The sequence below is a fragment of the Temnothorax americanus genome, unplaced genomic scaffold (genome assembly GCF_048541705.1).
Source record: "Temnothorax americanus isolate GAGA-0224 unplaced genomic scaffold, ASM4854170v1 Scaffold16, whole genome shotgun sequence".
Taxonomy (NCBI): Eukaryota; Metazoa; Arthropoda; class Insecta; order Hymenoptera; family Formicidae; genus Temnothorax; species Temnothorax americanus.
The window spans coordinates 159,396-180,015 of NW_027509297.1; the positions used below are offsets into that span (position 1 = coordinate 159,396).

Consider the following 20,620-nt stretch of genomic DNA (forward strand, 5'->3'; position numbering starts at 1 on the left):
TTTCTTTGAAAATCAAAACTCCGGAGGAACAGATAAAAAAATCATAACTCTCGATTAATCTTAAGTCGGATCTAACTAAGAATTTTAATGTAAGATTTACACCGTTAAAATTCGTAATCAAATTATACTCATTTTTGATCATTCCATATAGGTCGCCACTGCTTCTACTCTCAATATGTCGTTAATTTAATTAAAACAATCTTAATTTAACTAAAAACCAATGGAGCAAAAAATGATACTGTTTCGTGTTAAAATAACAAATTTCGACACACATGGTATTTAAGAATAACAAAATATTATTTAACTCAAGGTACTCATCGGTTTAAATTTCATCCTTTAATATTTAACAGTCGCGATAGATAAAAAGTAGAAGATTAAAAGAGTTATGCGAAGAGCGTGATTTTTATCATGCCGCTTTATACACGTAATATTTTATTTTTTTCATCTATTAATTAAATCAGGCGAAGTTAATATGACTAGATAGCCGTCCTAATTAAATTGAAAGCGCGTCATTAAGTGCCGTTGCATCGCGGAAGTGTACAGACGTAAGTGAAGAGGTACATAGGAAAGGCATACCAAATAAAGCCGCACCGTAATCGTCCGCGATCGCACGTGTGATTGAAATCGGTTACCTCACACCTGGCCGGCGTTATGTAATTCCACGAAGAAGACGTGTAGAATGTAGCCGAGCCGCTGGCACGCTTTTCATGCTTTTTACTCGTGCTCGCGACACGTTCGCGGCCGTCTTCCGGCGTTGGTACGTGTCCGAGAGAAAAATAACTCGACGTGGGATACGAGCACGTTCATTAACGTTTTATCGGGCTCTAGGGCTTGCGACACGCGGGAAAATTGTCTCAACGAATGAAATAGAAACTTATTATTTTTATCTTGGTCAAATAGGTGGAACGTGTGTCCTCTATACCGCGAGTCAACGACACAGCGCTTAATTAGCGCTGAATTAGCGGAGGAAAAAACGCGCGTGTGCGCGGTATCGCCAAGCGCGACTCTTTCGGGACACCCCGGCGTGCATACGCGGAACACGCGATGCCGGGTTCTTGACTTAAACACCCGATCAACGTGCTCCGCCTGCAGCTACACTCGAAATATTCCGAAGCGCATGCATGCCGCGCGGCCGCGCCGCGCCGCGTGGCCATTAAGTGCAATTACTTTAAGTATGAGAGCGCGCATACCCGTTATGAAAATAGAAATAGGTGTGTGCCCGAGAGAGAAAGAACGAGAAAAAACGAGGGAAGGAGGGAGGCGGAAAGAAAGAGAGAGAGAGAGAAGGACAAGGGAAAAGGGAGACCAAGAGGAAGCCAGAGAGGGACGGGAGAGAAAAGAGAAAGAGAGAGGAAGGGAGGGAGAGGGGATCTTGGCCGATGCTAATATACGCATATACGGGCGCGTAGCGATGCGATTCACGTTGTGCACGTGTCAGAGCACGCCGGGCCGCGCGTATGTTAATGACACCGAAATGACGGCCGCGTAATGCGATGCGCGGTGCGCGCGTGTATGTGTGTGGGACCGCTGCCGGGCCGGGCCCGGGCATGCTCCGCCGCCGCGACCACCGGCGTAGCGCAATAATGACGCACGTCACTCGATTTTATTATTTTAATAGGCCGCCACGCCGGCCCACGCGACTCGCATGCTCATCGGCCGTTTTCGCGCAAGGGATCCGTCCTTTCTCATTCGGACACCGAGCCACCCCCTCTCCCCCGTCCTCCTGCCCCGTCGATCCGCCCTTCTTATCTCGCGTTAAGCGCGACGTCACAACGAGACGACTTTTAATTAACGGAGACAACTAGTTTCGGTCGCCTTCTCGTTTCCCGAATACCTAAAGGCTATACAGGCGTGAGCCGATTTATCTCCATCGATTTAATCGGTCCATTAGCGCATTTGTCGAAAGAATTTAAATTCATATTGAAAATCAAACAAATAGATCCGTGATAAATCGCAAAAATTAACATAAACTATTATACTGTAATGTCCACTTCTACCAATGTAGATTAACTTTAATTTCGGTTCGACTTATCTTTTTTATCTTTTTCCAATTCTTTTACCTATATTACTTTTCCTTTATCTTTTTCTAATTCTTTCATCGTTTACCTTTTCTAATTCTTAGAACTAAAAAAAGATAAGAAGCAAGTTAAACCGAGATTAAAGTTAATCATAACACGTACATATAATCTAAAATCTAAACTGAAGCCGTCGTCACAATGAGAGCAACGTCGGACGCCCGATTAAAATCCTTCGCGAGCATATTATTATAGGCGCGAAGGAAACTCGGCGATTTCAATCGCGCGGTGACGCGCGGTTAAATATTCATCGTCGTCATTCCGCGGGTCGGACATCAAAGCGCCCACCGGTCCTCGTATAACGTGCGTGCGCACAACCGGCCGTCGTATCCGGCAGAGAATTTCAAGCGATCGCTTGTTATTCCCGGCGCGAGTCGCGCGGACGAATGTCTCGCCGGTGACAGTCTTTATATTATCTCGTCGCAGCGCGTCTACTCCTTTTCTTTTTCGTTCAACGCGACGCACACGATGCGTGCGCGTTCGTCGAATTACCGGCAACTATCGCGGATTCCTATCCCACCCTCGTCCCGTTTCCGAAATCTATCTTCCAGTCGAGGCACGTACTTTAGTTATCATGCTTCTTGCGCCGCAAATTGTATTATAAATTTCATCTAGCGATTCTATCTACCTATTTAGCGATTTTATATGGGGTTCAATAGAATGACGATTTTAACGAGCCGAGCGCGAATGACTATGTGAGAGGATTTTACCTTTTGGGATTGTTTGTTAGGCGCGGTTTCCGGGCATTCTGGATCCGCCGGATTCAGACAGGGCTTGCTCTGATAGCCGTTCGTTATTCCGGCCCTCCTCATGTAGTCCTCGAGCGTTTTAAAGGGAAACTTGCTGGACTCGATCAAGTTCTTTATCTCGTCCAACAACGTGGTGGGATTGAGATTCGTCCACTTGACGCGTCTGTTGCTCTTCACGCCACTGTTCAATCGAAAGAAGAAATCTAAATGGTTTCGTCGGTGTAACTAATTTATTGTTATTTGTCCAAACAATTAAAATTTGCAGTAGAAAATCGAACAAAAAGATCCATGACAACGATCCACGAGATTAAAATCCATCGTTAAAATATTAACGGAAATTATAAATACATAAACAAATTAATGCAAGATCAATTTATATATTTAATTAAATTGCGACGTTTAAACGTCGATGCATTAATATCAGACAAATTTAGAGAACATAAAAGTTTGTTGCTAAAACACTTCTTTGTCGTCTATCATTAATAAATCGCGGAAAAGTTGACAATACTTACGGTATGTGAACAGGAAACTCCGGACCCAAGAGTTTACTACCCTCCCAGAAACAATCGAGTGGGGTGATGATGGCGCAAGGAATAATACTGTCGAAGATCTGCAAGTAAAAAAAATTAATAAGCACACATCTTCTCGCTAGCAAACGAATACGTTTTAATGTCACTAACGAAATGGTACGCTTGGATATCATATCATTAATTATCTAAACGTTTAAAACGCCGATCTTGGAATTTCCTGTAGTGTAACAGATTCCATGGTGATTAAAATTCGGAGGGATTACTTCCTCCGCTCCGTAAAATGATCGTTTTGGCGTGAAACAGCTCGAGCCACACCTAACATGATGCCGCATACCGCAGCGGGACGCCGGCGTCATTATTCAACGCTAATTGCTCGTTCTCTTGTCCCGAGCCCTTCGCAACCTTGCCCCGTGTGTATGCAACCGATACGGCGCGTGCACATCCGCACACAATTGCATACGCATAGGAGAATTTGCATCTTCAAAGAGATGCATACTGCCTATAGCGCAAATCTCTTTACTGTGCGAATTTATGGGTCTGTTTTCTATCGCTAAACTGGTTAGATAGTTCAGAGTTTATTTATTTCCTCCCAATGTGGAGTAAGAAAGATAAACTCTGAACTCTAGTGCAGTCCGTTCGGCAATAGAAAATAGGAAACAGACTCTATATTTTGATTTGATTACTATAAATATATATTTAAGCTTAAATGAAATTTACGTTTGAATCTCAGATTATTATTTGCATTTTATTATTACTATCATTCCTATATATTATTGTTATTTGCAACAGTAAAACTTTCCCACTTCTAAAATAGAAAGATTTGCGCTGACCCGTTTCAGTTATACAGTGCGGATATAAAAGCGATCGAGAACAAGGCGCGTTCACGCGTGAAATACAATCCGCAAACAAATTATGGGATACCAGATTCAAACTGTGATTCAATTCAGTTCAATGCAATTTCATCGTATCGTAAAATCGTATGATATAATAACGCTCCGGAAATCGAATGCGAGTTAAGTGGACGAATGTTAGCTCACGAGTGGCGAGCGGCGCGAGAGCCTATGTTAACGAATGCCGTCGAATGCAAATCACGAGTTTGGCGAGACCGCTTTTCAAGTGTCATTCGGGAAAACGCGACGGCGACATGCGCCGAGATCTGTTTGAGCAGCACTTAGATATTTTGTACAGGGTGTGATCTAAGATGCTCTTATCCCGCCGTCGGATGCAAGGCGCGCGAGGGTCACGAAAGAACGTGGTGCGCGGACCGTCCTATTCGAGTTTCCTGGAACCCCGAGGTGGGCCCTCGGTAATGGCCTAGTACCCAGAAAACCCGTATGACGATCGTTAATGTCCGGAGTCGGACATTAGTCGGATCGGATTTTGTTCACCGCTCTATACGAAGAAAACCCTTTTCGCCCCCCCCCCTTATTTCTAGCTATTGTTGAGACTGCTAGCAAAAATAGCTATTGAGCATTTCCTTAAATCTCGGATACCAACGTCTTGTAGCGCAAATAGAAGATAATTGGGTCTTCCTGTTTCTAATAAAAATTAAACGATAATAGAATTATATACGTATTATGTAATGTTAAAAGAGAGAAAGCGAGGAAGGGGAGAGAGGAAGAGAGAGCCAGATTCGTGGCCATGCATAAGTTTTCGACGGCGCATAAAAAGGCAGTCCCTCGCGCGAAACACGTTTGTAATGTCCCGGAAGCCGAGGATTAGCGTACGTGATGAGATCTTGAGACGCGCGCGCGTTTTTCCCCTGAGAAATACCACAGCCACCGCCGTTTCTCTAACGCGCTCACTCGTTAGCCGCGCGCAAAGTGATGTAACGCGCATACACGTTCGCGTCGATCTCTCTTCGATGCGGATATCAATGGAGTCGTTATAAATTTTAAATGTTTTCCTTATGATACTTCTCTAAAGAAAAACGAGATTTCTTATCGATAATTCGTACGTCATGTCAATTAATCTTTCGACTATAATATCCTATAAGGAAATAACCGAGCAACAAAAGATAGAAATTTAAGTAAAATATCGAAGAATTAAATACATAAACAAATTCAGTATACGATTTGTGCGGCACAGATTGTTAATAAAATAATAACGTAAAAAATGGTAAATTGATATAAAAGAAACGTTTTATCGCGCTCGAAAATTTCGATGTCGGACGTACGCGATTATTATTTTGCTAACGACGGTTATCGATAGCTTATTACGCGAACACGTCGTGAACGTGTCACGTGCGCGCATTGATGCCTTCACTAGGGGTCTAATGGGACCGGGAGACGGTGCGTAAACACGTGCTCGCGCGCGCGCGCGCGCGCGCGCCATTCATGCTGTACGTGCGCGCGTGTGTGTGCATCCGTCTCGGATGCGTGTATACGTGCGTATATATGCTAGCTGTATTACCTGGTCGATGTAGTGCATGTCGAAGTTGGGTATGCTCGGCGCGTAACACAAGTCCTTCAGCTTCCACGTGCTGTAAATGACACATTGCATTCGTGACTACGAGACTTTGAGTCATTTCATTCTTAAAGTAGAGACGATCGCGCGAATTAAGCTGATATGCGAAACAGCGATAATTAATTAAATTACATCAATGCTTAAAACATTTAATGAGATGGAGAGAGCGATAAATTCCTATGTGAAGAAGTCGAAAATGTATTTTAAGAAAATTCTTTTTTTACGCGATGCTTTGCTTCCAAAAAAAATGAAAATTGAAAAACGAAAAATTAATATCTTCTATCATTTTTGAGGTTAAATAATTTTTAACATAAATTATTTTAACAATATTTGTTTCCCTAAACAAGTTATTTACGAAATAAAAAATCATATCTTTCTAAATTAGGATACTATACGTTCTAAAATACTAGGAAAGCATATATTCCGCATTTTCAATTTATCCTCTCTTTCACGTATATTTCCTCTTCTCCCGATTTGTATCACCGGTAAATAAGTCACCCCGTATATAAACGCCACGATTCCGTCGTGGGGATTATGATTATGCCGTCAAGCGATCGAGTCTCTCTCTCTCTCTCTCTCTCTCTCTCTCTCTAGTTAATTCGGCTTTTGAATTAAACGCCGGACGTTCCCTTTCCGTATACAAATGAGAAAGCGCAGCGCGAGAGAAAGAGAGAGAGAGAGAGAGAGAGAGAAAGAGAGAGAGAGAGAGAAGCGGAGGATAGGACTTACATATCGAACAGGTGCACCTCTATATTCATCGCAGCCTCCAGCACTACCAAGTGTTCCCTGAGCGCGGCCGGGTGCAGGATATTCGCTCCGGAATGCCTCGGCGTCTGGATGACGAGCTGGTGCGTCGAAGCGGATGCCTCGCCGAGCACTTCCGACGCGTAAGTAAGCTCCTTTTCTAACCTTCCACCTTCTGCAAACAAAAGTCAGTGAGCGATTAGTTCACCTGCTTCAAGAACACTTGCGCGCGATGCTTAACACGAGTTTCTTTAATTATAATTATAATTCGATTATAGTTCCGTGGCTGTCTTTAAAGAAAGAGTACAATATACATTGATAAAAACTATTTAATTATTAATGTTGCGTCTGTACTTTTTGTCCCCTGCTTCCATTTAAATATTCAATGAACGGTACAGTTATTCGACGGATGAATAGTTTTCTTAGATCGTTATTTTTGACACCTACGATAATTTTTACGTCAAATTTCTCATTAGACGAGGATTAGTAGAATTGTGATACTCGTTCAAATTGGACTTTTACGAGAAAATTAACATGGGAACGATGTCGCGAGTTTCAGGTGCGTTCTTTCAGACACATGGGTGACTTTGTAAGCCTTCCGGTGGACGGTGTTTGCGATCAGCACAGTTCCCCGAAGAGAAACATTGGCCGAGACAGTGTCGTAACACACACGTTTCTGCGCGTCTTTGTACCGACAAAAATTCCTGGCAGTCTACCAATAAAACATTCCCAGAAACGGACATGAAAATAGCGGATCGAAACGCGGGCGGGAGAGAACAATTCGCAACTCGGTTGGTCAAAGACCGTCCCTGCCGGCGTTAGCGGTTCATTTTTTCCTTCTAACGCCCATTTTTATCAGTGTAAGCTAACTTTGATCTCGCGGTTTAACTTACTTTTTGTCTTTCTCTAAATCTAGAAACTAGAAAAAGATGAAAAATAAGTTTATCTGGAAATTAAAGCAGTTAATCTGCATTGGTAGAAACGGACATAAGAGGGATTACAGACGGCTTTTGCTCAAACATTTGGAATTAGAGAAAGGTAAAAAGTTGAATCGAGATTAAAGTTAAGCTGCATTGGTAAAAACGGACATAAACCGATTACACGGACGACTTTTGTTCTAGCAGAAAAGCAACGGAAAGTAGCAATGGTGCGCGTTGAAGAAGAATCCAATTTATTTTCGACGCAGAGGGCTCGTCGAAATTCTGTTCTTGACGATATAATCCGGAAGCTTTGAGAGAGAGAGAAGGCTTTCGGAGTGGAAGAGACGCGTCGCGGCTTCAACTAAAGGAAACATCCAAGTGTTTTCGTACGACGCGACGTCGTGATATCGCGGTCGCGCTCCATCGTTCTCTCCAAAAAGGAAGACCTCGCGGAAGAGATTTCAAAGAGATCTTAAAAAAAAAAAAGAGGGCAAGTTATTCCGCCTGGAAAGTGCGCACGTACGAGCATCTCGCGCGAGGATCCACTTCGCTTTTTATTAAGTCATTTGAAGGAGCGGGACAAGAAACCCAAAAGCCGTATTTTTGCGGAGGACGACGCGCTGCGCGATTTAAAGGAGCATACACCGTATATACGGCGAGCAGTAGTAATGGACGAGGGGCACACGAGGATGATGGCCGTTGTGCGCGCGCGCGCGCGCGGGGTACCCTGGTATCCCACCTAGTCAGATTTCACCGTCAAAAATGCCGACGGCGTATTTGCTCGTTCCGCCACGACGCGGTCGCCGTGGACCACCCGTATTGCTCGCCGCGCGAAAGTGGTTCTCAAACGGCCTCGCGGAAAGGACGACGAAAAGCGCGAATAAAGAAACGGAAATTATTTCCTATACAATCTGAGGAAAAGCATGAACCGACGATGGAGTTTAGAAATTAACTGTTTAACTTGCGAAAAAGAACAGCTCGTGCCCCCGCACGAAACACCGTAATTTTATGGGCGATATGTGCAATACCATTTTTGGTGTGTGTATATTAGTGCTTTTTATTTTTATCTATCAATTAAGGAAATTAAACATAACACGAATGTATTCAATTAATGCTTTTAAAATTCAGTTCAATTTAATTTGTTAATTAAAATATAGCTGAATAAAGCTTGTTTAAGAAAACTTATATTAAACGAGAAATAAAAAATTAATTACAACCATGAATATATATATATATATATATAATAATAATAAAACATTCGTAGCAACAAATTATAAACGCAATTTCTTTCTACATCCGGGATCAAATATTCTTCCTCCTTCCCAATAAAGAAAACGTGACGAATACGCTAAAAAACAGATCTCCTGCAGTTTAACTCTTCTTGCGAAAATTCTTAAATAATAACAGTGCAAAAAATTTATCATTTTTCTATCAAGCTCTATTTTAGATAGTCTGAGAATTTGGAGTTTTTTAAATAGAAATTATAAAACTTCTTTGAGAAATTTGAGTAAAGTATTGAAAATTTTATTGAAGTCAATGATAATTATTTCGAAAATAACGTAGTTCCATTTTCAGCCTTATTCGACAAGCTCAGGAGACTATGTGCACAAAGCACAAATAACATAACTTGTGCAGCAATTTCTCTGTATAGACATAATAAAATAATCCGATCATTTTTTTCGATCGCTAAGAAACTCGCATGACGTAATTGCCGCGACGATAACAGTGAGCTTATGCGTTTGTGAATCGGCCTGTAGAATGCGGTCGGGCACTGAGCGTAATAAAGACACTACTCTCTGCTCTACGAAGCAAGAAACGTGGCTTAACGGTGGAAAGCGGAGGAGAGGAAAGAGGTGGAGGAAGAGAGACAAAAAGAGAGAGATAGAGAGAGACGGAGAGAGATAGTGAAAAAGGGCAGCACCGCCGACGGAGGGGACGGTCGGAGGAGGACTAGCAGGCAGGATACACTCGCGAGGGGGGAGAGAGAGAGGAGGAGGAGGAGGAGGAGAGAAAGAAAGAAAGAGACGGGAAGAGGGCACCGGGCTTGATTTATCGACGAGGCGTCTCTGTAATTATTTCTCCGTCTCTGTCTCGTTCAAGCTCTCGGGAGCGAGCGGCTTTCTCGCGCCCCCTCGCGCACCCCCCACCCCCCGTCCCGTCTATCTGCACCCTTCCGGCTACCGTGATTGCGGTCGCGCGCTCTCGCATCTCTCCGCGCGCATCGGTCCCGCTCGCTCCGGGGCACCCTTGAATGGCCGCGTCGTCTTTCGGCTCTGTCGGCGCGCCTCATTCACCATTCCTCTCCTCTATTGTTTCCGCGAACTTCCCGCGAGCATCCCGGCGAACGGGGGTGGATTCGCGCGGGGACGTTGCATCCGTTCCACGACGACGACGACGTCCGATCTTCCCAGCTCTCTTCCGCGACGCGAATCCCGGGGGTCCTCCCGTCCTCTTTCTTTCTCTCTTCGGAGAGTTCTCCAGGGTCAAACCGAGGGGTCAGCCGCGTCGACGTTAATGCGATATCACGATCGCGTCTTCCAATTGTGAAAGGGAAAGAGCTCTATTAAGCCGGGAATATAACGATTGCACTATTCGATCGCTGGAAAGCGATTGATATATCCGATAGCGAACTGACGTTTACGTTCAACCCGAGATTCGAAGGTTCTCCAGGAAGAGGAAAACGAGAGAGCCCATGCTCAAGTTCCGCCCTCTGTCTCCCGGAGAGAGGGAAGCAGGTGCACGCTGGTTCCCTCCATTTATATTACGAGGGATTTCCCGTTCTCATCTCGCCCCGGTCTTGCGCTTAAAAACCTAATCAGTTTAAATCAATATCACCGGAGTTTGTGCGTACCAATTATATATCTGTTATCTATCTTAAGTTTCAATGATTTGCGTTTAGGAGATTTGCCTATAAGAGATCCTCATGTAACACAATTTCGTCGTTCGATTTACTTCGATACCTAAAACGTATCAAAGACCAAAGTTTTCTGTTATCGCGAAATAATATTGCTATTGACATTGACAATCAATTTATTCATATTGATTGATATTGATAAACGTTCGTGATTTCAATTTATTTACAATTTTTTTTATATTCCAATTCACACATTACGAATACAATAATAGCGGACTAGCCTGCAGCGACAAAAGGATCTAATGGAGAACGAAGAGCCACCTCAGATGACGTAAGCGTCTCGCTCCACGTTGAAAAATACCCTTGGCGCTGTTATTATTCAAATTATTTATTTTAGATCGATCGGCGGTCCTCATCGGTGTTGGATCTATTCATCTCCGGCCGGCGCGCAAGTGCGGACAGCTTTATGGCATGTGAAAACGTAAAAACCACGTGGCCCCGCAGCCTCGTTAGGGGTCCTTGTTCCTCGCGACACGCCCCGGCTGGCTGCGCGATGGCTCGAATCTTCGAGGAAATGCTTAGAAATTCCTGCGTGCGAGAAGAGCGTGCCCGCCCGCTTTCCGTGAGATTGATGGGCGGTTCTTCACGGCGGCGTTCAATTTTTCGTTCCCTAATAACGAAATACTGCCGATGTGTCTTCCTTCCTCCTCTTCCACCGACCTCGAATATATCGGCCGGCAAAAAAAAAAGACCGAAACGTCGAATCCGATTTCTAAATTTAAATTCCAAGTTAATTGAGATTTACATTGGGAAAAAATATATTTATGTATATAGATGGAACACGCGTAAGTTGGAATGCGACTCTTATAAGGCAACCTTCGTCAATCATTTCATAATATAACGTATTTTGTTAAAAAGCGCGAATCACAGATAGGTTCCTTGTCTTTCGTTTCCTCCCTATACCCCTTCCCCTCTCCCCCACACCCCCTCTCGCGCTCGCTGTCGAGGTCGCGGGCCTGTACACGGGTGAATGAGAGTCACTGGGATTGGATGGGGCTCGGTTCCGGTGAATGGTCGCGGTGGGTGGCCCGGTGGGCTCTCTGTGCGCCAAGCCAACCCAGCCAGCCAGCCAGCCAGCCAACCAACCAGCGGTGGGCCTGCGTGCCTGAGCTGAGCCAAGTCTCGGATCTTCTCTCCGGAGAGCAGAGCCTCGTCGTCGTCGTCGTCGTCGTCGTCGTGGGGCCCCGTGGCTCGCCCCCTTGCCCAAGCCCGAGTCCCTTCCGCCGCAGTCGCTCACAGTCGCTCGCTCGTTCTTCGTCGCTCTCCCGACACACTCCCGTCAGGAATAGTCAGTAAAAGGGGCCACAAGAGAGTTCCTACATCGAGTAGCTGCTGGCCCACCCTCTCCCGGGCCGCGCGCACCACGCCGCACGCTGCTTCCTTTCTCCATCTCGCGCTCGCGGTTCCTCTCTACTATCCGTCCAGTGCGCATCAATCGCATCACGACAGAGAGCTGAGAGAGAGCACACAATACCGGCTATTCATCCGCGAGCGCTTCATAGAGGATTCGACGAATCTTTCAGCGGGAAATCAATTTAATATTCTCGGGACTCTATTGCTTGACTTAAATTATTTTAAGTTTGATAAATACGTTCAATTATTCGTAGAGATAAGTCGACTGTAATGAATCGGTGCTTTCCCAGAAGGCGCGAGTCTTAGAAATGAATAGAAATGAGTGCTGTTGTAAGTTCAAAGCTATAACGATTGGTACTGCGCGCGGTGGAGGTAGAGGATCAACATTATTAGTCTCATAGTGCGGTAGCGACTTGAGATCGTGACTCTCTAATAGCAGGACGCTATTATCTTGTTACGGGGTGGTCCGCTGTCGGTGATACAATAATACCGCGGTGATGATCTGTGAAGTTATCATCTCGTTTTTAGAACTTCGACATAATAGAATACTGTCTTCGCCATGCAATTTCACAGTTCCCGATGTTTTGAAAATAGTTTTGAAGAGTTGTTAAATGTGAAAAATACGGAAATCCGAAAAGTGCCCACTGCTTATTTTCATTATACGAAAATTACAATGCAACTCTTTTCCTCATTTCGATTAGAGTTGATTTGAATTTTCCAACACTTGTCGAATTTCCGAAAAACAAATCTTTTTCTCCCAGAAATTCAGAAACTTGAAAGTGCGATGATTTTTCATTCCTTGAATAAAAATTTTTCAAATTCCTATGGTTGAATTATTTTCTTTTTTGGTCCAGAAATCTCTTCTGGAATTTTCTTAAGAGCTCTTGATAGCCTCGAGAGTTTTATCGAAAAATATTATAGGATTCAAGACGATCCTAACAGAAACGACAACAATGACGCATCTGAATTTTACTAAAGAAAAAAAAAACTAATAGAACTTTAACGGTACGTGTAGTAACTGAATGCCAAAAAGTTTCAAAGATATTATCAAAATTTGTGATAAAAAACTTATGAGCTATATTTATTAAATACCTGATCAAACTAGAGAGAGGAATAAACTTATAAATGACTTAAATTAGTTTTCTCGTAATCAGATGAGAACTCCTTTCTATCAGCAAGAAATCAGTAAAAAATACATTGAGCAGAGACAATTCTATACTGAAAATAAAATTAGATATCTAGCAGTTAACGGTAAATACTGTACGAAGAGAGTGTATATCCCGTCGCAAAATCATATACTTGAACATATAAAATTCAATTTATTATCTATCGTAACGCGGAAAACGATATATATCGAGTTAGAAGAAGTCTCGCCACTTTCCCCGCTGATTCATGAAATTCGGAAGATCAGGAACTACAAAAGTAGCTCGATCAATCTGACGTACTTGGAACGGCCTGTACACAGGGCCAAGGAAGCCGCCTTGTCGCGTTAGTGCGACAAGGACGGACGGAGGACGAAAGCACGACCGTGCACGAGGGCCGGCCCGAGTGCTTACATCTTCATTAGGCCTCCATGCCTTCCAGTGGGCGAGAGCGAGGAGAAAGGAAGGAGAGAAGGAGAGAGGCAGACGCGGCTGAGGCGAGACTGCCGAGAGGAATGAGGAGCGAGAGAGAAAAAGAGAGAGAAAGATCGGAGGAGGGGCCGAGAGGAAGAAAAAGGGCACGAGATGTGAGACGAGAGGAGGATGGAGCGAGAAAGGCCGGTAAGAGCGAGCTACAAGATCGTCGTCCAAAGACCCACCAGGAATCTGTTGTTGTTGCACCGATGGACGGACGGACGGACGGACGGACGGACGGCCGCATAAACAGAGGATCTCATCTTCTGTTTACTCGCCGTGCATTGTGCACGCGCGCGAACGCCCGCGGACCGATATGCGCGGACGATATCGGCTATCGCGTGGAGGACAGTCGTCGTCTCGTCGGCCGCTCGCCCGATCGATTCGGGGCCGCGATTCGTGACGCGGCGAGTGATGCAAAGGCGTTTTTATTTCTCTGACACATATATATACACGCGCGGGAATCACCGCTCGAGACGATCGGACGATAGTTGCGCGCGGAAGAGGAACCAACCGGCTTTTTAACCGGCTGGATCTCTTAATCCTCGTTGCTGAAACGTTCAACGTGGCACGTTGTAACGTAGTGATTTCATCAGGAAATAGCTCATATATGAAGGAGCGACGGCTTTATTTTTTCGACTCGACACAATCGAGGAATTTTATTTCTAACATTCCTCTAGAACGAGACTTCGGATGAAAGTCAACGATATACAGATACGCTCGGTATACTTTAACACATCGATATGGGAATAATTCTTTCTGCTCGGTGTAACGACGAATCTCGCTCGCATCGCATAGAATCTTAATAAATCTTTATCGATTTTAATTCTTGATTAAGTCGTATATTAAACCGCTCGATCGAGACCGGCCGAGTGTTATCCTAGCGCTCATTTCGACTTTGCATCCTGTAGTTAGCAGGCGGTAAATGCAAATTACGACTTAATGGGCATGTTACGACCGTTAAGAAGCTGTAATTTATATAGGCTACACAGCCATCCGCGTTAAGAAAACCTGAAGAAAGTCCGTACGTGAAAAACGGGTTTGCAAATAAGATATTTATACGGAAAGAAAATTAATAGGCAATTTATTAAATCCAGATCTTCGAAACAAGTCAGTATACTCAAATAGCTGAAAATACCGAATAAAAACTAATGAAAACCTCTAATTAATTAATTTTCGTGCTTTTAAAATTAAATTTTAATTTTTTCAAGAAAATGAATCTTCTCGTCTTCTCTCCTTCCAATTAATTGTTTCACTTTAAGATGTGACAATAAATATTTACTTCGGGAATGTATAACGAGAAATTTTGTTACGCGAGTTACGACGATTCGGGAAAACAGATCTTTCTTGAAACGTTCTGTACACGTTGTTGCTCTCTTACCCGAGGTAGACATAAAATAAGCTATTCTCGTCTTTTTCCACCGCACTGTTCTCTCCCCACTGTGAATGCTAAACGCTCCCCGCCACACACACAGTTGTCCGAACGGAGAAAAAGAAGAGGACGGATATTGGCGCGTGTGCCATTCACGATTCGGTTTAACCTTCCGGCAATCACGCCTGCGTACGAAAATGCACGAATTAATTCCACGATTCAGTCAAAAAACGAGCGTGCTCTTCCTCGGGCAAAGAGAGACATTGGATTCGGTACTTATAACTTAATAACGCGAACGCGTAAACGATTTCTGTATCTGAAAATACGATATTTCGCTGCATCTCGGTATTTTATTTTTTATCGGTTATAGCACAGTTCGACGCGCAATTAAAAATATATTTAATGGAAAAAGCGATACGCGGGTTGCGGCTTTTTGTTTTCCAAAAATCTTTATCTCTTTCCTTTTATCGATTTTCTTTCCTCCCTTTGATACCTTTGTCGATATTGCGTTTTTTCGCTACGACTCTGGTAACGCACACCGCGCGCGCCACTTTTCTCGCATCGAAAATAGCGCAACGAATTCGGAACGAAAGAAAGCGCGACGGTTGTAGGTACGGGTGCAGGTGATTGAAAGCCGATACTCCGCGCTTGTACCAGACGCAGTCGTTCGTTGCACGCACCGATCACACATTGCCCGGCTCCCAACGGCGTCAGGTATAACCGTATCGGCGCCGAAATTTTTTCTCGCCATTGTCACAAAATTCTTTCTTTATATATCTTATTATTATCAAGAAAAAATGTGCATTTTTCTATCAATAGAAATTGTGTCCAGTGCAATGCCGAAATTGAAATACCGATACGCCAAGTTACTTTCGCACTGAAGTATCGGTACTTCAGTTACTAAATTTGGATAATATACCAATTTCTGTTGCCATTTCATATTTAAACTTTATCAAAAATTTACGCGACGAGCTTGAGATCTCTGCCCAACGCTTAAGAGTTACTTACAATACTAATGTCCATTTCTACCAATGTAGATTAACTTTAATCTTGGTTTAAGTTGTTTTTTATCTTTTTTTAATTCTTAGAACTAGAAAAAGATAAAAAGATAAGAAGATAAAAAGTTAAATCAAGATTAAAATTAATCTATATTGGAAGAAAAGGACGGTACGACAAACCTCATCAGGTATCACCGAGCATAATGTTATTTTTTTCACAACTGTTCTATGTTCTATGTTACTTATTGTTATAAAAAAGTTTGCAAATAATTTTGAATTATACCAATTTTATTGGCATAATTTGTGTCTAAAGGTCAAATTTAATTTTTGAAGTATTCTGAAAATTTCATGTTGTTATATACTTGGGTACAAATTAGTTGGATTTAAATAAATCCCACTTAAGCAATCGTTACATACTTTTGTCTTATTATTAGTAACTCGAGGAAAAGTACGCTTGATATTAACAGAGAATGTAACTCAAACGCACTGCGACGCAATGCTGGCGGTCGTTTGGATTATTTACCGATGAAGGTATATACTGGCAGAAAAGTGGAAGAAGAGTTATGCGACATGGCGTACGATGCGGAAGGTCGAAGGGCGGTAGAGGGATATATAACACCTCCAGCAGAGGCAAGCCGACGCTACGGGACGGCCGACGTGCGTAAAGATGTGCGTGCATACGCGCGCGCCTGTATCGGTACCGGATATCCGTGAGGTGACTCGCGCCGCGCGTCGTACTCGGTCGGAATATGCGGGCGCAGTCTTTTTAGAAGGGCCGATCAAGCACACGAGCGCGCGTCCGGTTGGACGACGACGATTGGGCCCTTCGTGTAATCGAGGTGTGATTCAGAACCAACTTTCTTTCTTCTTCTCGAAAAAAAAAAATCCGAGCGACGAACTTATCAGGCGACTTTTCTCACTGGAAATGTTATTTCAACGTTTATCGACGCGATTTTATATACCTTCAGAATAAACCACGATCGGTTTATTTTAATAAAAAAAAAAAAAAATAACGAGCAAATCGTATAGATTAAAACATAATATTGTAATAAATATTGTATTATACTAACGTAAGTTGTACAACAAGCACATATTAGTTAGAATTCCGCGCATGAAAATCGCGTAACAGAAGCGCGTAATAAACACGTCACACAATATTAATAATAATATAAATTCCTCGAAGGCAATAAACGTTAAGCCACACAATCGTGCAATGGCGCAAGAAAAAAAAAAGGAACATCGAAAGACGAAGGGTGAGCCTCGGGCCAGATCGCAAATCCAACGTTCCGCGCCTCCTTTAACGATCCTTATAAATCCTTAACAGCGGCGGGTTTATCGCCGTGACTGCCGACGGCGATCGGGTTGCGACTTTCGTAGTTGCGGGAACCGATCGGGCGCATACCGATCTCTGCACGGTCGTCGGTCGTGAAAGGTGGAAGGAATGGTTTCCGAATGTTTCACGCGAAGCGCGTTTCCGTGGAGTGACATTCCACGGGAAAATTTCGACGTCCCAGCATATCGTAGCGCATTCATGGTTACAACATATCGTAAGTTTTTTGAAAAATAAAGTTCTGACGCAAGCTTAAACTTTTAAACTTTAAAAAAGACCACCCGAATGAGATATTTGTGCGCGAATATGCCAGCAAAATTATCGAAAATTATCAGAGGAATTATCAGTGGGAATTCCTATAGCTGAGGCTATCAGTTTTCGCGGAATTTCGTACACGTATATTGTCGATCGATCCGTTCACGCCGATTCGTCGTACCGTTATTACCGGGAAGACAAACACTCAGACGAGAGAAACACTTGTCCGCGGTGTGAAGTTTCACGGGGTCAAGTGTCACGGAAGGTCCGCACGGACGGATTAGTCTCCGACGACGCGATCTAGGAGGTCCGCGGTATCTTCCGTCCGATCGAAAACCAGGACACGACTCGCCGTTTCTTCACGCTAACTCGAGCGCGTCGAAAGAATCTCTATACAGTTACCCGTGGCATCAACGAGGCACTTCTCTCTAGCCCCAATGAACGGAATGTCCGTTCGCCCCGTCGACTCGTCTTCCGTCACTCTACACGACGCAAAGTTCGTTGCAGGAGATATTCGTTTCAAATACGAGGGGCACTTGTCATTCTCAACCATGGAACATATTTATAGTAGCCCGCATAGTGCCGTTTCTAACAATACTACACTCATTGAAAATTTTTCAACTCTTGATTTCATAACTCTATCATCTTAATCACAGAACACTCCCCAAATAAAAGAAAAAATTGTTTAAAAGGCACGTGACATTAAAAAGAATTTATCTACAGATAGTACGTGAGAAACGAAAATGGAGTAATTTTCATGAAAAATTAATGAATCTCCGATGAAACATGATTACGCCGAGTTGCGTTATTGTTACTTTCGGTTATTATCTGCATTACACGGATACCACACGATCGTTCGTTTGTCAACATTTATGCAGAAACGAGAAACGTGTCCAACGCGCGCGCGCGAAAGCAAAAATACAGAGGAAAATACAAGTACAACATACAGAATGTTGACAAAAAGTTCGGGTAAGAGATTTTAATTTTAGCGAACCTGGCGCAACTGGCAAAACGATCGAGCGATGCCAGCTAACAGTTTTGCTGTTATGCGAATGGAATAAGAGTAAAAACGTTCGTCCCTCCCGAAACGTCCGACACCTTTTCCTCGCGGACTGTTCTCGTTTGCGTTGGCATATATAAGTTAGCAACGGGTGTTCGAATTAACGTTCGAGCCACGGGTAAATATAGAGGGGCCACCCAGCGTGTGTACAACTAACGTAACCCGCGGTGGGGGAGATTCCGCTTGAATCGTTTCCCTCTTTTTGCCCGCGCAGCAAGCGCATCCTCCTTTTTTCCTCCCCGCGGACAATTTATCCGTATTTCTTGCACGCTGTATCCGTTTTCCATGCGCCGCGGCGCGCCGTGTGTCGCGTGATTGTCGCGCCTCTGCACGAAAAGCTCGACCGTGTTCGGGAATAATTAATTTCGACGATTTTCTCACACCGATCTATTTCCCTCTGTCGTTACATTTTACGACGCGTTTTAGAGACACGACTGATTCAATTTAACCACTCGTGGTGGCAAGTAAACGGGACTTTAATATTTTTTAGCCTTTTAGATTATATTTAATATTTTTATTTTTAGTAGTTTAAGAGAGATCAGGATTGCGATTTTTATTTCAAAATATAATCAATTGGAAAAGTATACGAAAGATAAGAAAAACTTGCACTTTATTCCCTCATTATATTATTCTTCTTCATTTAATTTTAAATAATTTCTATATATATTCCTCTTTCGTGTGCATTTGTAATTTCTATTTTCGCATCAGCAGCTCTGCAGAACGTAATCCTCAAGTACGGAGCTTTTACGGCGTATATTACGGCATAATCGTCGTTAAAAGGCAAGAGAGGAAGAATAAAAAGGTATCGCACAAAAGAAGAACAATAAAAGAGCGATAAAGCATGACAGTCACTTACCCTGCACCCACAGCTGCTCGACCTTGCTGTTGACTTGCGCGGACTTGAGGGCGACGCAGAGGATCGCCAGCGCGAGGACGGCGACGAAGAGCACCTTTCCGGCATGCCTCTGCAGGAAGTAGCCCAACTGGCTAAGCTGATCCTGTAGTAGCGCCCTGAGCCACACCGCTGACCTCTGGCCTTCCGCTTTTCCCTGGAAAGAAGATCGAGGGTTCATGATGTATGCGTGGCGCAAAAAGTTCCGCGATCCACAATTGACGTTGTTCCACATTCGCTACGACTCGACGGTCCTTCTTGCTCTTTTGCAAAACAAAATGATTGAGCTAACTGCGTAAACGGAAAAATATATATACGTTTCTTAAATATTACAGAGAAATTTGATCGCGCAAATGCGCGCATACCGAACAACGTACGTGACTCGTGTGCGTGTCGCGTTTTCGCGCAGACTAGTATGACATTATTTGTTGAATGTTTCACGAAGCTTTCCAAATTAGCTTAAATTTATCTTTGAAAAAGAGGTCGCGCATCACTGCTCCCTACATAAATCTCCCTCGAAATTATTTTACGAATCGTCGTCGATTTTGGGGCGACCTGTATTTCAGAATAATTCCGCCGGCATTACGCGAGATAAGAATAGGTGCAGCCGGTTTCCGGGAAAAATCGGTGAACGCACTCATCACCAAGGGTGAGAAACGAAGGAGGGAAGGGAGGCAAGTGCAGTCGGGGCCTTTAAATTCGACGCGTGGGTTTGTAGAATGACAAGCGGCGGAAATGAGAAAAGCGAGAGTGAGACAGAGAAGGTCAGTGAAAGAGGATCGTGGACCAAGGTGGAGGAGAGGGGGAAGAAGATGAGGATGGCGGTTCGGGCTTTTAGAGCGAGGTTACGGCTGCAACGAAACCGAGAAGAGAGAGAGAGAGAGAGAGAGAGAGAGAGAGAGAGAGAGAGAGAGAGGAGAGAAAGCGAGAGAAAGAATACAGAGTGGAAAAGAGAAGGTACAAAAAGAGGGGTAATCGTACAAGGAGAGTCGGGGCCTTACGAAGGAGAGGAGAGAAGGAAAGCCGCGCTTGCAACATTGCAAGCGGCAACGTTGCACACTACCTGGTGGCCGCTCTGACAATATGTACCGTGGACCACCCGCCAACAATGCCGATCTTTCGAGTCGGGAGGAGAAAAGGAGAGGGATGCCTAATTCAGAAGAAGACGAGGAGAGAGAAGTCGGTCGGAGTCGCGCCGTATCACCTTCTCGCTCGGCGCCTAAATAAACAAACACGGGATCGACTTGTGACAAACAAGCATTTAGTTGTAGGTAGTCGACCCAGAGCTAGGGCATGCTACACGCGCCAGCGCCAGCGCCAGCGAGTGTCGTAATTGTTGCGCAATC

At 43.9% G+C, this 20,620-nt stretch overlaps 1 protein-coding gene and 1 long non-coding RNA gene across 2 annotated transcripts in view; one reads left to right on the forward strand and one right to left on the reverse strand.

Annotated features, from left to right (window-relative positions):
• Ptc (protein patched) overlaps positions 1–20,620 on the reverse strand; it is a 38,498-nt gene that overhangs the window by 6,673 nt on the left and 11,205 nt on the right. Inside the window, exons 2-6 of the mRNA XM_077402807.1 lie at positions 19,239–19,431; positions 6,550–6,739; positions 5,767–5,836; positions 3,337–3,434; positions 2,786–3,005 (exon numbers count right to left, since the gene is read on the reverse strand). Coding sequence (XP_077258933.1) covers positions 2,786–3,005; positions 3,337–3,434; positions 5,767–5,836; positions 6,550–6,739; positions 19,239–19,431 — 771 coding nt within the window. The remainder of the gene's footprint in view (positions 1–2,785; positions 3,006–3,336; positions 3,435–5,766; positions 5,837–6,549; positions 6,740–19,238; positions 19,432–20,620) is intronic.
• Positions 6,612–8,746, forward strand: LOC143895582 (uncharacterized). The gene is made up of 3 exons (XR_013256365.1): positions 6,612–6,707; positions 7,124–7,602; positions 7,689–8,746. It is a non-coding gene; the product is annotated as an uncharacterized LOC143895582 (long non-coding RNA).